We start from the raw sequence: 15,601 nt of genomic DNA, 5'->3' as shown, positions 1-15,601 counted from the left end.
TATATACCCGCATAGGGGGCGAGTTCCACAATATGTTGAGATGGCGATCATTTATGATTTCTTATGTATCAAATACCACTTCTGTACAGCATCGGCGTTGGGCCCGCCAGGAAGCTTGCTGGGATAGGCAGGCGTACCCTGATGACGAGCTTCGGGGAAGGCGAAACCGCGATTGAAGACCAGAACCGGGTGCAGACCGGAAGGATTCACGAAGAGTGTTGGTCATGGTGTTTGCGAATGCTTGCATACAGTATATAGATTAGACTGCCGCGCGCAATGCAAGGTCGCGGGCAGACGTCGAGTAATATGTTAATACGATCTCCTTTGTGGACTTCGAGATATGCTGTTCCTCCCGGATAGAGGCCTTGAATTGGTTGAGTGGCCTTCGAGATTGTTGCATCACTGATGTGACTGTGTTTAAACAGAGGAACCTCAGCTGTCTAGAAACGGCAGTCACACGATGCTCGGGCATGAAGGGTCGCATACACACTGGTTCTCACAGGTCAAGATCCCGGCACCTCGGCAGCTAGGGTTCGGCATAAGACATGGGCAGGTAGACACTCGTAACAACCGACGAGTTGGAACATGGTAGACTTGGACGTCTCGTCGATGACTTACTGTCATTCAACCAATACAGGTCAAGGTGGTTTTGCGGATGGGGGCTACGTCTGGTTATCTCTTAGCGTAACCAGCGCTTCTCCTTTCGTTCGATGTTTTATTTCTCGCTCCCAAACCATAAATGAAATCACGACTGGATTTCATATGCACCTGAGCAACAATGTATTCGGCGTGACCGAATGTAGAGCTCTTTGTAAGACAGCCAGACTGGCTAAGTGGGTCAGGGCCACTCTCGGCTCCGGCCCGGTCGAGGCCGGGTTTGGCGGGCCTCCTCCCCCTCATCTGCGAGTCGGGCGGGATCAGAGCCGGCCGTGCGCGGATAGGACAATGCGCTCTAGCGACGTTTTACACATGCACAAGAATCGAAACAATCCGTGCGTGCGTCTTGAATGCTGCTTTTCGTGAAGCTGGCCGTGCCCGGTACATCAAGCTTGGGAGAGACTTCCTGTTTGGTACAGCTCTGGCGCTAGTCCCATGTGGGACGGAGCACTCGCTATCTTCACACCCGTGCAACGGGCCCTACGTCATGGCTGCCAACGTGCGCCTCGATGCTTGTTTGCCCACGTCCTGTACAATGTGTAACGGCCCAGCCCTGTCGTGAAGACAATGTAATCTCCTTCGAGTCTGTAGCATCTTTTGTCGCGGCTTGGTTTTTGGCGGAATCGACTCCTCGTCCTTGACCTGTCCCCTTCTCCTCCAGCAGCCGCGGCTCACTGATGTCCTCTTCACCCACTGCCAGCTCACTCGTTCCGCTCATCACGGCCCGTCTCATCTCAACACCACGAGTCAAGGAGCCAACCAGCTGAAAAGTCCACCACCATGGATATCCTCCTCTCTCTCCCGATTGTCTCCTACTTCCTCGCGCCTTCGATAACATCATGGACGACCTCCCTCAACCTCCTCTTCTTCTACATGACCTGGACGACCCTCGTTCTGTCCCACGGGCCCCTAAAGGTCCAGCTCGTCGGCGTTCTCGCCATCCGCCTCATGCTCTGGCTGGTCCCCTCCCTCGTCTTCCTCCTCTTCGACACCCTCGTCCCCTCCATCGCGGGATCCATCAAGACTGGCGGCGCCTCCGCCCTCCCGCCCGCCCACGGCCCCACACTCCTTAGAGTCCTGCTCCTGGCCATCTTCAACCTCGCGTTGTCAGCCGCCGTCGAGGGCGGCATCAGCCTCGCTTACGCCTCCTACTTTCCCGAACCCCTCTTCCGCGCTTCCACCGCCCTGCCCCTGCCCTTTCAGCTCCTGAAGCACCTCGCCTCCCTCATCGCCGCCCGCGAGGTCCTGACCTACTACCTCCATACGCGCGTCCTACACGGCCGCGGCGGCAGCCGCCGCTCAGCCCTGACCCGCGTCGCCAACCTGCACGCCTCCTACGCCCACGCCCGCGCCGCGCCGCCCTTCTCGCTGATGCTCTTCGCCGACCACCCGCTCCCCTTCCTCCTACACCGAGTCGCGCCCGTCTTCCTCCCCGCCCTGGCCCTGCGGCCGCACCTGCTCACGTACTTCTTGTTCGTCGGCTTCTGTACCGTCGAGGAGACCATGGCCATGTCCGGATACAGCATCGTGCCGGGGATCGTCATGGGGGGCATCGCCCGCCGGACGGCGGTCCACTACGCCGGCAGGGGGAACGGCAACTACGGCGCGTGGGGGGTGCTGGACTGGGCGCATGGGACCAGCCAGGGGAACGACGTCATCGACGACATGCGCGCCGAGGCGGAGAAGCACCGCGTCAAAGAAAGGGGGGAAAGGGCGGCCAGCAACGGGGCCGAGTTCCTGCAGGACGGGATCCAGGACTTGACAAAGGGCCGAAGCCGCAAAACAAAGAAGAACGCTTGAAGGGGGTGGCATTCGCGACGTTTTGTTGCGAATAAAATACTTTGACCTGGACGTTGGAAAATGCAGTTGCTTGTTTTATGTGTTCCCGAAGATATCCCCCACCCCGTAGCCAGCACGTCTATGTATGTATGTATATGTATCGAAAAGCCTGCACCCACTCAATCGCTCCTATTCATGTCGACCCGGATCCTGATGCGCCCCAAGACGGCTCTCTCTCTAGCTGTAGATGCCCAATATTTCCCGGAAGGGGGAAGCAAGAATGGCACCGTCTATGCCCACGCGTTCTTCTTCTTGAACCACTTGAGCGTCTCGAGCGCCGACTGCACGCGCATGCCCAGCCTTGCGTCGAAGACGAAGGCCTCCCACGCGACGACCTTGTCGAGCCACTCCTGGCACTCGTCCGTCTTCTTCCTGCGGTAGTCCTCCACGGCCTTGGCCTGGCCCTCGGCGTCCGTCGGCTCGTCGGCCGCGGGCGTGCGCTTCTCCGGCTGGCACCCCTCGAACCAGGCTACTGCCGCCATCTCGTAGTGCGCCATGGGCATCGGGTACTCGTCCTTTGTTGTGCCCTTGAACGCGGCTCTGTGACATTGTTAGCTTCGGTTAACCTTCGTCCCCGGCTGGGGGAAATAAAAAAGGAGGAAACCTAGCGAGTTGGCTTACCTGTCTGCGTTCAGGACCTCTTTCTGAAGAATAGTCCTCGCGTCCTCGAACCGTCCGAGGGTCCGGTATATGGCCGCCAGGGAGATGGACCGGATGGAAGCCTCATCCGGGGTGTTCTTGACCTTCTCCAGGGCCTCGGCCGGCAGAGTGCACCGCTCCCACGCCAGGCCTTTGATGGCCTGGTTTAGCTCCTGATCGTTCATCCTCTTGGTGCCGTTCCACAGGTTGACCATTTCCTGCGCGGGGCTGACGACGACGGCGTCCGCCAGGTCGACCTTGAACTCCTTAGCGCGGTCCTCCCACTTCTGGATCTTGCGGGTGATGAAGGTGTCGAAGGGCAGCTGGCGCGCCATGAACTTTTTCCGGCCGGCCATCGTCGGCGCCTTGCGGAACAGCTCCTCGACCTTCTTCTTCCGCCTCCGCATCTCGGCCTCGTCCTTCTCCTCGCTGTGGAACGCGTCGCGGTAGAGCTCGAGCTCGGCGCAGCCGGCCATGTAATAGTACATCGTGTGGCTCCAATCGTTGAGTTCGAGGCAGTTCAGGAACGTCTTCTGCATCAGTTCCCAGTCCTGGTGCGACATGGCGGCGAGACCCAGCTCGAAGCAGTTGAGCGCCGTCACCTGCCGCATCTTGGACTCCTGGCCTGTGGTGAGCAGCTGGATGGCGTCAGCGAGCCGGCGCTGCTGCGCCAGGACGCGTGACTCCTCGACTCGCCACAGGCGCGAGTCCGGGTACCGCGTCCGCATCGAGGCCAGCAGCGCCTCGCACTTCTTGGCCGGGTACCCGACCATCTCGGCGTCTGCGTCAAAATCCAGCTCGGCCGGCGTGATGTCCGCCTGTCCCATGATGCCGTTATAGTAGCCAAGGAGGATCAGGCCCGACACGGCGCCGTTGAGGTTGTCGAATTGCGTGCTCTTCCAAAGCATGCGTACGCCGCGCTCGCGGTCGCCGCGAAAGCCGACGACGTAGAGGAGGCGGGAGAAGGCGGGAGGAACCATGCTGAGCATGAAGAGGAGCATACCGAAGCACATGTTGGCGCCGCTATGGATAAAGGCGTCCACGGGGTTGGAGAAGACACCCGAGTCGGTCTCCGAGTCGTCAGCAATGGGAGATGAGACCTGCAGAGGCGCCAGCTTCACGTCGCCGGAGGGTGTCGACGTGCCCGAGTTCAGGTCGAGCGCGGCAAGCTCCCGAGCCGGAGTCGCCGATGCCAAGCCGTCCGCCTTGTTCTCCACCGGCGTCCCGGTCTCCGACTTGGGGACCTCGCCGACGTCGACGAACTCCAGGTCGCTGTCGTCGTTGCGGCCCAGGTCGGCAAATTCCCGGTCGTCGAAGCTGCCGGGCATCTTCTCCTCGCCCGGGGGCGTGTCCGCCTTCCCCTTGTCCTTCTCCAACGCCTTGGCCTCCTGCAGCATGATGCCGTCGAGGGTAACGAAGGCCTTGCGCAGCTTGTAGAAGCCCTTGAGGGCCTCGGTCAGGCTCTCGTGAAGGACGGCAACGACGGCCGACATGAGCTGCGACTCGGCGTGGATGAGCAGGAACTCGGTCCCTGGCGGGTAAATTCTGCTACTCGAGGCCTGGCCCTCACGCTCTGCTTTCTTGTAGTCCGCCCATGCCTTGGCCTCGGTGTCGGCCAGCCGCTTGGAGGCCTCGTTCATGACCTCCTTCTCGAACCCGAGGACAGAGCGGAGAAATGTCGTCATAGACAAGCCTAACTGGTGAAAGGCTGAGTCGCCCTTCCGCAGACGCTCCTCGGCGCCATCAATGTCGTCGTTCATGATGAGAGCTGCGGCAACCATGGCTTCCTCGATATCGGCCATTTCCTTGGCGGTCAACTCCTTGGAGGAGAGGTTGAGCGACGACGAGGCCGGGCTCGCACTGCTACTCCCCTTGGCCGACGAGCGGAACCACGACCCCAGTCTACTCATTGTGACAAAGATGACGAGGCTGAAGTGAGTGTTTGAGGCGTGGTCAGTCCCGAGTGAGGGAAAGATAGGCTATCGTGAGACTCGACTTCTTTTTTTTTTTTTTTTTCTGCGCCTGAGTCGGGGCGTCGGAGTTGCGAGGACCACTGGAAACCGGAAGTGCTCCGGCGAGTTGCTGACGAGAGACGTGGATCTCAGGCGACGGACTTGCAGCGCGCTGAAACACGGGTCGGGGATCCGAAGCTGGGTTGCCGATGGGCGAGAGTGATTTCGTAGCTGGTGACGGCTATTGAAGGGGATCTGTCTGGAGCTTCACCGTGGTCGTTGTTACCCGTAGTGGAATTAAATTGGGCACGAGGTGCGATAAATGGCTCTCGGGGAGGCTGAGCCAAGTACTGTAGGGCTAGAAGCTGAAGACTAGGGGGATGGGGAAGCGTTAGGAGCTAAAAGCCGTTAATGTCTTTACTGACGTGATAGGTACCATGGGGAAGGAATGCTAAGCAGGCTTTGCAGATGACGAAGAAATTACGGCTGGTGGTGGTGGTGGTGGTGGTGGTGGTGGTGGTGGAGGACGAGTTGTCAGGTTAGCAATGAAGGTGAGAAAACTGCTTAGGAATAGAGTGAGGTCAAGGTATGGTAAAAATACATGTAAGGGGAGGGGGGATCCAAGGTAAGCGACGACGATTGAGCACCGGTTAAACAGAGTCAGGGGTACACCGTCCTGAAGAGTCTGTGAGGCGGGGAGAAACAAGTAGTGTTAGACAGACGAGTACCGGTAGTTCGCAAGGTTCGTCATTGACAGGCAAGGGGATTGAGTTGACGTGAGTGGTGGTGGTGTCAGGTCAGAGATGCGGGTGCGTATGTGCGCAAGTGTGTACAGCTCATCGAACTAGGGATACACGTATTCGGGATTCGGGGCATGAAGGAAGAAGGCCTAGTTGCGATTGTGTGCTTGCTTACTTACTGCGTGGCGCGGGGCACGAAGGGGGGGAGAGATTTAGGCGGCGGCGGCGGCGGCGGCGGTCAAGTGAATGGACTCGGATGGGTTCCTAGAACTAGAGCTAAGGACCTCTCTCGGTTATGCGCCGGCGAGTCAACCGGACAAGCGATGGGACGGGGTTTGGCGGACGGGATGGAGATATGATGCGTGTGTTGTGGGGGCTGGGTTAAGAGTGTGTGGGTGTGTGCGTGTTGAAGGTGAAGGCGGTAGGATGTGTTGAGGGGCGGATGTCATCCTTAATCCGATTGTTGACGTAGCTATGAGAGCTGAGCATCTCTGAAAAGGCACAATTTGGGGAAATAGGCTTGACGAGAGTTGAACAGAACCCCTTCTTTCGCTATCGAGAGACATTAGGGTAGGGATAGATAGGCTTTCGGGTTGGACCCTCTTCTAATTCCTTTAGGGACTCCTAGTGAGAATGAGAGAGAGACAAAAGTTACGAAGGGTGCAGCAGTAATAGTGGCTGTGTCGTCCAATCGATCACTTGAGCCATCGCTGCGGGCGGTGAGGAGGAACCCAACCCCGGGGTTATCGGGGTTCTCGGTTGCTGCCAATCAATCCCGGACATACGCTACTACCCGTTCATTGTCCATCGTCCAGCCACCTTGATGATTGCCTGAACCTCGCCTCACAAGGAATGTGCCGTGCCGACCTGGTTCTAATGGGCCGTTGGTGTATACAGTAAGGGAGTGCCGAGGCTGATAGACGACACACGTGTTGGTGTTACGGGTTTGAAACGCTTCTTCGAAGCCTCTTCCATATCAGAGGCCATTCCTGGGTAATTAGCTAGCAGCATAGCTCTAGAGGCTGGGTGGTGGCCATCACAAAGGATGCAGGCCCGGGAGCCCTAGTCAAGAGATCACCCGCTAATTGAATCCTGCATCTTGCATTGCAGGCAGAAGCGCTGGCAGCGTCTCTCTTTTGAACTACTACGTCGGTAGGCAGCTACTGGGTATCCGTATCCCAGGCTGCATTGGTGGCTCGCAAACAAGCCACGCAACCACTTCAGCGCTGGCTCGCGTGTCCAGTGCCCTCGTTTGGAGGTGAGCGACAGCTATTGCCGGGGGGGAGGCAGAGGTCTCTACGGAGTTGGGCTGCGCTAACTGGCGTGGCCTGCTGTTGTGTTATGCGTTGCTAGACGTTGCAGCAACTGACCTGTCAGCTTCTTCTTCCGAAGCCAAGGAGGGCGGTTGGAGAATCATTCTTGGGATTTTTACTGACAACCCAAGAGCAAAAATGTCTGTTGTTTTTGAGGGCGTCGTCATCTCCAAAAACCTGTTACTCCTCCTCACCCAAGCTCCGAATGGCCTGTTGGCTTGAAGCAGAAGTAAAAGTAATCAACCTGCTCTTTCCTATCAAGTGGGTTCGGCTGTATATTGCCCGTAACAAACAAAGAGTTGTGGGTTTTGGTTGAATGGTATATGCTATCAAAGATACAGCGCAATCTCGTATGGAAATTGACTAACGAGCCTGACCTCCCTCAAGATGTGAAGATGTTTCTTGGTTCTGTCACTACTTGACGCCTGCCCCACTTCCGTGCTGTTCTTTCAAGAGACCGCGGGCAGCGACTGCCTTTGCTGCGGATGTGACCTCACCTCACCCCACCAGAGCCTTAAAGGCAGCTACCCCGCCATCGGCGGTCTACACGGCGAGCCCATTCCTCCTCCTGCAAAACAAGACCAACCACAAAAACGCAGCTTTTCGTTGGCATCGCGACGAAATACATAGTCCCTCGAACTCAGCTACCATAGCAGTCGCATCTAGGATATTTCCAAAGGTCCTCACTTTGCTCAACGACGGCCTGAAGCTCCAGACCCGCTACCGACCCACCAATTACTCTGCCCATCAAGAGCTCCCAACCTTGAGGGACACCAGCAAAGCTTCCCAACTCCTCCAACATCGCCCATCATGGCCAGCAAGCGCATCGCAAAGGTATGCCGCTCACCCCCTATACTCCCATTCATCGCCTCCCCTCGACCTTTCCTTGTCTTGCTCTCCAGTCTCCTCCCTCCAGCCCCAAATCAAATCAAACGAAACTAACCGCCACAACCAACTACCAGGAGCTCACCGAGATCACCGCCTCCCCTCCCGAGGGCATGGCCGTCTCCCTCGCCCGCGACGCCGACCTGCACACCTGGCACGTTACCATCGCCGGCCCCGAAAACAGCCCCTACGCCGGCGGCCTCTTTGCCGTCATCGTCGACCTGCCCCGGGACTACCCCTTCAAGGCCCCCGTCGTCAAGTTCGCCACCCGCATCTACCACCCCAACATCACGAATGACGCCGCCGGCAACATCTGCATGGGCATGCTCAAGTCCGAGAATTGGAAGCCCGCCACCAAGCTGGCCGCTGTGCTCGAGGCCCTCCGCAGCCTCCTCGCCGAGCCCCAGCCCGACGACCCCCTCGAGGCCCGCATTGCCGATGAGTACAAGAACAACCGCCCCGAGTTCGAGAAGCAGGCCAAGCAGTATGTCACCCGCTACGCATCTGGAACACCCAACTTTTCCGTCGCCGAGCCCGCTGCCACCGGCACCAAATGAGAATCCCCCCTTACCTGTCCAATGCCAGTGAAAGTGGAACGGGCCTTGGGGCCATGGATGGAGCAACGATACCACAGAAACACATGTCGGACATGGATCGGACGGTTCGAGCAGGAGCACACAGGGAATTCAACCAAAAACGGCGGCGTTTCGATTCTTGAAAACGGCGAGCATTACCGGCGTTTGGATGGGTCAGGCGGGTAGAAGGGGATCTCAGATACTTCAGCCCTCGTGACCTTGGAAGATTTTTTTTTTTTCCCCTCAAGTTTCGTACAGACGCTTCGAGCGTACAATAGTGTGGCAGTGGCCACTCGGGTTTGGACGGCATCGTTAGAGAGCTGCCCGCAACGATAGAATTACAGGCAGGCACTATATGTTCTGTCGCGGGATGGACAGTGTTTTTGGGACAGGTTTCAGACTAGATTGCTACAGAACCCCCAAATTCGAGGTTCAGTTACAATCACCAGAGGTCGCATACTCTCGTTCCCGGCATTGTGACCGACAGCCCGACCGCCTCACGATTTCAGTATATTGTTCCCCTAGCGAGCGCAAAGCGTGGTTGATCTACGGTCCTGGACAGCAAAAAGAAGAATTTAAGCCTTTGATAAATGCTTCATGGAATCCATCTACCTCTTCTACAACTTGACGAGACATTGCTAATTGGTTCCAATCAGGCAACCAATCTTTGTCACACACCTCTTGGTAACCCCACCAGAATTCCAAAACTGCTCGAGGGGAAGGTGGCGGCCGTGCCCTCTTCTTAAATGATATCCGTTCTTCTTTTCGCTCGCCAATGCCAAGTGTGCCGCATGCCATGTAGTCATTACCATAAAATGCAACCCCCCCCCTTACAAACGCCGTGGCTCAATGCATGCATTCAACTTTCTGCCTCTTCCTGTGTGGTTTCCGTTCCGAAATCACATCACCTCCGCTGGTCTACCCGACTTCCTGCGTCCAAAGAGGGTGCCTTTTCTCCGGACCTCTCCTTCGCCTTCAGTAGCGTTACCATTGGCTGCCGCACCACTAGTGTATGTTGCCGCCCGTTGATGTTCCGTCTGGACCTTGACCCGCCTCTCCTCCCGCTCGGTGTCAATCGTAACCTGGCTAATGTGGCCGAATCCGTTACGACGCTTGAAGCAGGCTTCCATGAGGGCGTTCGCGTCCAACAGGCGACGAGGCATTGCTTGGATAACGGAAAACATCTCCATGGGGTCTGAGATGGACCGGACCTCGGCTTCGCCTAGTTTGAAGATGGCCAGGGCAATGCGGAATAGCGTCTTGGACCCTTCATAAAAGATGACGTCCCAAACGCGAAGCGTACTCTCAATTGGCAGAGTGCCGATGAAGCAGCTCATGAACCAGGCCGTCATGCAGAGCGTAATAGGAGGAAGTCGGTTGGACGAGATGCTCGGCTGGTTTTTTCTCTTCGACCTTGGCTTCTTTATGGGTTTTGCCGGCCGAGCCGCATTCGGGTCAGCTTCCATGTCGTCGCCAATCTTCGCCCAAACGGCAGGCATGGACTCTCTGATGGCGTTCATCAAGACGCCGAGATCCACCTTGGAACCTTCAAGGCTCATTTCGTGCGTGCCGGGCAGGTACACACGGGTGATGACATTCAGAAGCCAGAAGGCCTTCTCTTCCGAGTCCATGAACAGGAGCAGCAGACCGGCCAAGAAGTTGAGACTCTGACAGTAGCCGATCCGGGGGTTGTAAATGGAGAAGGCATGCAGCACTCGCCTGAGAGACGAGATGATTTCAGGCTCGTCCTTCTCGTCCTGCGTTGACTCGCCCTCCCGCGTAGGCTCCGTGTTGGGCTTCGATGCCATGTTTGCCGGCTTGAACTTTACATTATCAGGAAACGTCCTGTGAAGGTCCCGTTCGATGGCCTCGACATCAACGTCTTTGGCCTTCTTTTGCAATAATGTGTCATAGAGGCCTGCGTGCTTCGCCAAGATGGCAGGGCCACCTGCATAGTAGAACCAGGCCGCCCCTCTCCACTCAGGGGGGATACCTTTGCGAACAAACCGCTTGGCCTTCGCACTATGGGGAGGAAATCGTTCAGGGCGGTCAGTGATGAGCTCATTCTCTCGCATAAAGGCTGTCCACTTCTTCCGCCGCCTCTCGAGATATTCCGAGTAGCCTTTGTCCCAGGCGTCGTACTGCTGTCTGGTAATATACTGGTTGGCCTTTTTGAAACCGTACCGGTCTCGCGTTCCAGGTTCTTCGATTTCGACTGGCTCGGGCTCCACGGCCGTCTGTGTAGAGGAGGCCGAGGGACTGTCCATGTGCGGTGATACGGTCGGCGCGTCGTTTTGAAGCGATTTGGCAGAGTCCCGCTTCTCGTTCTCGTCCTTCTCGCCCTTCATGTCTTTTTCATCCTGCTTCTGATCGTCATCGGGCAAGCTAACCTCTGTTGGCACAGAGGCCGGGTACCCAGAGATTTTGAACATGTCCGTCGAATCTCGGACAATCGTGTCGGAAGTCGGGACAGCTAAAGAGTCGGCGTGCACTGGTCGTGGTTCGCTCAGTGCCTCCAGCATTCTGGTGTTCCGCTTGGTGATCTCGGCGGCCGGGACCGGACGAACGTCGTCGTTGTCTTCGGGGCTCGAGTCGTCTCGGAAGCCCTTCTCGTACATACCCATGACATCGTCGACACTAAGCTCCTCCCCGTTAGCGTACAGCGATGGGATTGAGCTGTTCTTGGTGAGAACACTGCTTCTTTCCGTCACGTACGTTCCCTGTGCACTCGAGGCAGTCGTTTGAGATCGGTAACTCGACCTCATCTCGTCTTCTCCACTCATCCACGGCGCCTCGCGCGTGTATGCTGACAAGCCGGAACTCGCGCTGTCGACACGGTCGTACGCCAGTGGGGGGCGGGCGAGGCCTGACGGAGGCGGTGCACTTCGCAAACGAGACGGTGCCCGGGGTTCGTAGTACTCGCCCCCTGCGGCCGGAAGCGACGCAAACGTCGAGGCCGACCTTGCAGAAGATCCGGAGTGACCTCGTGGCCGCGGCCAGGCATATTGATGCGAGTTGGGGTCAGAGCGCGGTTCTGAAGGAGACTGATTGGCTCGTGAGCGGTAGGAGTCCTGAAGGGGCTGCTTAATGCTAGGCCCTCTTGGACGGGAGAAATTGTCGACCTGCATGGTGTCTATCAAGGAAGGGCTGTCGTCGTCGTGGGGAAACGGGGATTTTATCGAGCGAGCAACGGCTCTGCTGGTCCATTCGTCTGCACTCAAGTCGTCTTCAGGGTCATGGCTCGGACTCGGAGCCAGCGAGCGGAACGTAGGCGAGGATGGGTAATGTCGGTCGGAATCATAGGGAGTACGTCGAGGAGAGAGCGGTTGCACGTGGGCGTCGGCCGAGTTTTGTTGCATTACAAAATTGCTCGAGTTGTTGGCCAACGAGTCCCAGCGCAGAGGAGACGTGGGCAAGGGTTGTGAGTGGGCTGCTGGGAAGTCGGATTCGGGACGCTCTGGAACGTCGGAAGTTGGGATAGGTTTCGGATGGGGCCGCCTCGAAGCATAAATACCGAACTGGCGACGCTTCATGCTGCCCCGACGGTTGATGCCGGGGTCCTGGTCCGCCATAGCTCCCGAGGAAATCTGGGCGTCAGGCTGGACAGAATCCGCTGCCACGGCCATGAGGGTCATGTCGATTGCTACCCTCTGGCCGTTATATGGCAGCGGCAAACACTACTCAAGCAACTGTACTGGCGCAGAACGCGTTGAGAATGGTTGTTTTTTCTTCTTCTTTGGCAGGTATCTGCCGCCAAGTGTATATGTGACGGGTGTTACAACAGCGTGTTCAAGTGACGGTGGTGCAGGGTAGGGTGTTCAAGGTCGTTCCTGACGATACCATTGCGGCATATGCATGAACCTTGCAATGCGTCTGGAAGCAACCTAGTTGCAGTCAGAGCGACGAGCAATGGATGTTGGCCAGGCGGAGTGGGCTCAATGACCGTTTGCTGCTGAAGGCCAGGATGCAGTAAGCTGAAGAACGGTTGGTGAGAAAATGGCGACAAGCAGATTGCGTCGAGCAAGGAATGCCGGGTTTCCAGCGTCACAGAGCGTGGGAGACGAAGTGGCACCCTGACGGCGGCTTGTGCGCACGCGCATGCAAACTAGGGGTTGGATGTAAGGGGTGAAGCTGTAAGTGAAAGATCGGCCGACAGGTGAGTCAATGAGCGTCGTCTGAGATGGTTGGTCGGTTGAGACTTGCGAAACAAGAGACGCAGAGGAGTCGGGGACGGCCCAGACAGACAGGGTGCAGATGCAGGAGGGTCGTCTTGTGGTCGTCAAGAAGAAAAAGGGAGCGGGATCCGGCTGGTGCGGCGTAGTATTGTGGTGGCAGTTTCCGGGCCTCCAGCCTCTACTCGGCCAAGGAAAATTGGATTGGATGGGCCAAAGTAGCGGTCGGTGGTTGGCAGATGGTAGGAGTGTCTTTATGGGGGGATGGACCTGTTGTCGCAGATGAAGATACTAAAACTGAAGCGAGCGTTTGGACCCAGATGGGGGCGGCGTCGTCATTGGCTCAAGCTCGGGACGTGCCAACTAGGCAAAAACAGCAAGCGATACACGTCTTCTTCAGTCGGCAAGCTGAAGGACAGGGCTATAAGCACAGGACGTCTCTCTTCTGATTCTGCTTCTTGTTCTTTGTCTTCTGTTTTCGTGATCTGGAGCAGGTATGAGGGCGGATTTGGCATGTGCGGCGTTCGCCAAGTTTTCCGAAATGTCTCGGAAACGAATACGGTAGGCGGTTGACTCGTGCGTCAGATGTTTGGATGCCGCTGCCACGAGGCAGAAGAAAGGATGGCTGCGGGCGGATGTTTGGGAGGCCGGCTGATTGGCTACCTTTTGACAGGCGGATCGTTGCAGGACCGTGCGGTCAGATTGCAAAGGAGCAGGTTGTGGTTGAGAGTGGCCGAGCGAAGGAGGTAGTGTTGGTCGTGGTTGTTGTTATTGTTGTGGTTGTTGTTGTTGTTGTTGTTTTCCTACAAGCACCTAGGTTGGTAACTTTGCTGAGGGGAGAAAAAGCCGAGACGGGTGAAGCGGGAGAAGCGACGGTATGGCAGGAATAAGGAAGATGGGGAAGGTGGAAGAAATATCATTCGGCCAAATTAGGTACGCCAACGAACAGGCGGAAGTGAGATTGCAGAGCCGCCAAAGATGACGGCGGGAGGCGGTAAGGAAAGAGGAAGGGAACCCCCCCAACGATGGATGATGGGATGAATGGATGGCACTGCACCTCAGACGCGATGCAGGTGCGAGTGAGCACAGCACAGCACAGCACAGCACAGCTGCGGGTTCTGCACACGGTTTGGCGGGCGCGGCAGGGAAATGTGCAGGAGGAAGGCACCCGAGAATAGGTGCCTCAAGTACTGTACCTAGGTAGGTAGGTAGGTAGGTAGGTAGGTAGACAAGTAGGTAGATAAGTAGGTAGGTAGGTATGTCAAGTATGACGAGGAAGGAGGACAAGACAAAGACGAAGATAAAGGTCAAGGACGAGGGCGAGAGCGACGAGTGGCTAAGATGAGGAGATTGGACACAGTTCGATCGTCCTCTGCCGTCCCCTTGCTCTTCTCGCTTGCCCTTCTCTCCTGACGTGGCGGTACAGAGATGGAAATCCAATATCCCGAGATTCGAGATTTGCCCCAAGACTATGTTATGTTATGTATGTGAGTGAGGCGGACGGGCCAACAGGCGACAAAGCGGTCACCGATGGTACGAATGAACGAATATACCGATACCTTGGGGGTTATATGGCTGGGTATCCGCATTTCAAACGCAAATCGCCATGGTTATTTACATAGTATTTATGAAGACGAGGAACGCAGTCCGTCCTGACTTCGGCTTGTTCACCCACTCCGGAGGGTAACACTGGACGGATCCAATGGCCCCAAAACTAAGACCAAAGCCGATGAGACCACCAACCTGAACCCATGTCGAAAAGGAAGACGCGGCGATGGATTGATTAAAACGGCAAGAGTCGAGAGTCAGTATTATCCATCCTCCATCTCTTTTTTTTTCCCCCTCGGCTTCGTCGCTTTTCACACGCACTGACAGACTACGACAGAAAGCAGAATAAAACAGAAAACTTGTCAATTCGAGTCGGCTCCGCTCCGTCCAGAGCGTCATTCAATTTCGCACAACTGCTGCAATGGACCGTGGTGCTATCCTTCCCCGCAGGCGCTCATCAATTATCCAGTCCGGCCGAGTTGGTCAGCTCGTGTATCCTATCCCGGATGGTGGCCCCACATCCACGGTTCTCCACCGCCTCCTGGCCATACCCCCGTTTCTTCCTTCGAGAAGCAAATTCCACCAACTCGGCCTATCTATGTATGATCCCCGGTAGAGTACCTGGCCCCTCCCGCAATCTCGCACCCTTTTCCAGGTACCTACATGTATCCATACTACTACTACTACTACTACGTATTACATGTTTCCTCCAGCGGGCTTCCCGCCTCCCTTGCACCCAAGCCCAATACCGGTAATACTCTGCACATTACGGATACATAGTATTACTTACTAGTCTGCCTACCTAGGTAGGTACCTCTTATACTACCTATACTATAAAGCATCTCTCCTTGCCTAGGCACAGCATGGGTATGGGCATCTGGGACGCCCACCGATAACCCCTCATGTACTAGAACATGACTGACGAGTACGACTGCAAGTTGGTTGGCTGCGTGGCACGGGAAAGACTCGGCGGGACAAGAGCAGGAAGCGGAACAGCCGGCGACCTCCGCAGATCATGATTGATGCGTTCGTCAGCCGTCGACGCATTGGAGCTGCGAAAACAGGGGATTCGGGTCACGGACCTCCTTAGTACACTCGACATACAGCAACTTCCAAGAGTCTCGAGGTCAGAAACATGGCAGACAGAGAGCATGGCAGAGCAGACAAGACCTAGGTATGATAGGCCTGTACGGATACTCCGTAGGCTGTAGCCCCCAACCACGTCGTCCCAACGTCAAACGCAGCCACTTGCAGGGGAGGATGGGCCGGCACCGCAGCCTG

General features: G+C 56.6%; 4 protein-coding genes across 4 annotated transcripts; 2 read left to right on the top strand and 2 right to left on the bottom strand.

Annotated features, from left to right (window-relative positions):
- Positions 1-997: 997 nt before the first annotated feature.
- Positions 998-2,510, top strand: LY79DRAFT_565876 (sterol desaturase family protein). The gene has a single exon (XM_060558770.1). It carries the CDS (start codon positions 1,438-1,440, stop codon positions 2,455-2,457), a length of 1,020 nt encoding a protein of 339 aa, XP_060410061.1. The 5' UTR covers positions 998-1,437; the 3' UTR covers positions 2,458-2,510.
- A 216-nt stretch (positions 2,511-2,726) lies between these two features.
- LY79DRAFT_523663 (breast cancer protein) lies at positions 2,727-5,045 on the bottom strand (the record flags this gene model as incomplete). The annotated part of the gene is made up of 2 exons (XM_060555562.1): positions 2,727-3,036; positions 3,118-5,045. 2 exons carry the CDS (start codon positions 5,043-5,045, stop codon positions 2,727-2,729), a joined length of 2,238 nt encoding a protein of 745 aa, XP_060410060.1.
- Positions 5,046-7,950: 2,905 nt separating this feature from the next.
- On the top strand, positions 7,951-8,582 carry LY79DRAFT_593242 (ubiquitin-conjugating enzyme; the record flags this gene model as incomplete). Its single annotated transcript, XM_060561527.1, has 2 exons — positions 7,951-7,974; positions 8,103-8,582. The coding sequence occupies 2 exons, from the start codon at positions 7,951-7,953 to the stop codon at positions 8,580-8,582; spliced, it is 504 nt and encodes a 167-aa protein (XP_060410059.1).
- Positions 8,583-9,499: 917 nt separating this feature from the next.
- On the bottom strand, positions 9,500-12,235 carry LY79DRAFT_582919 (TBC domain-containing protein; the record flags this gene model as incomplete). The annotated part of the gene is made up of 1 exon (XM_060560294.1): positions 9,500-12,235. The coding sequence occupies one exon, from the start codon at positions 12,233-12,235 to the stop codon at positions 9,500-9,502; it is 2,736 nt and encodes a 911-aa protein (XP_060410058.1).
- Positions 12,236-15,601: the final 3,366 nt, after the last annotated feature.

The sequence above is a fragment of the Colletotrichum navitas genome (genome assembly GCF_030913465.1).
Source record: "Colletotrichum navitas strain CBS 125086 chromosome Unknown LY79scaffold_74, whole genome shotgun sequence".
Lineage (NCBI taxonomy): Eukaryota > Fungi > Ascomycota > Sordariomycetes > Glomerellales > Glomerellaceae > Colletotrichum > Colletotrichum navitas.
This window is presented reverse-complemented; position numbering and strand designations above follow the sequence as displayed.

Coding starts and splice junctions, on each gene's coding strand:
- LY79DRAFT_565876 (XM_060558770.1), top strand. CDS start 1,438: ATGGATATCCTCCTCTCTCTCCCGATTGTCTCCTACTTCCTCGCGCCT.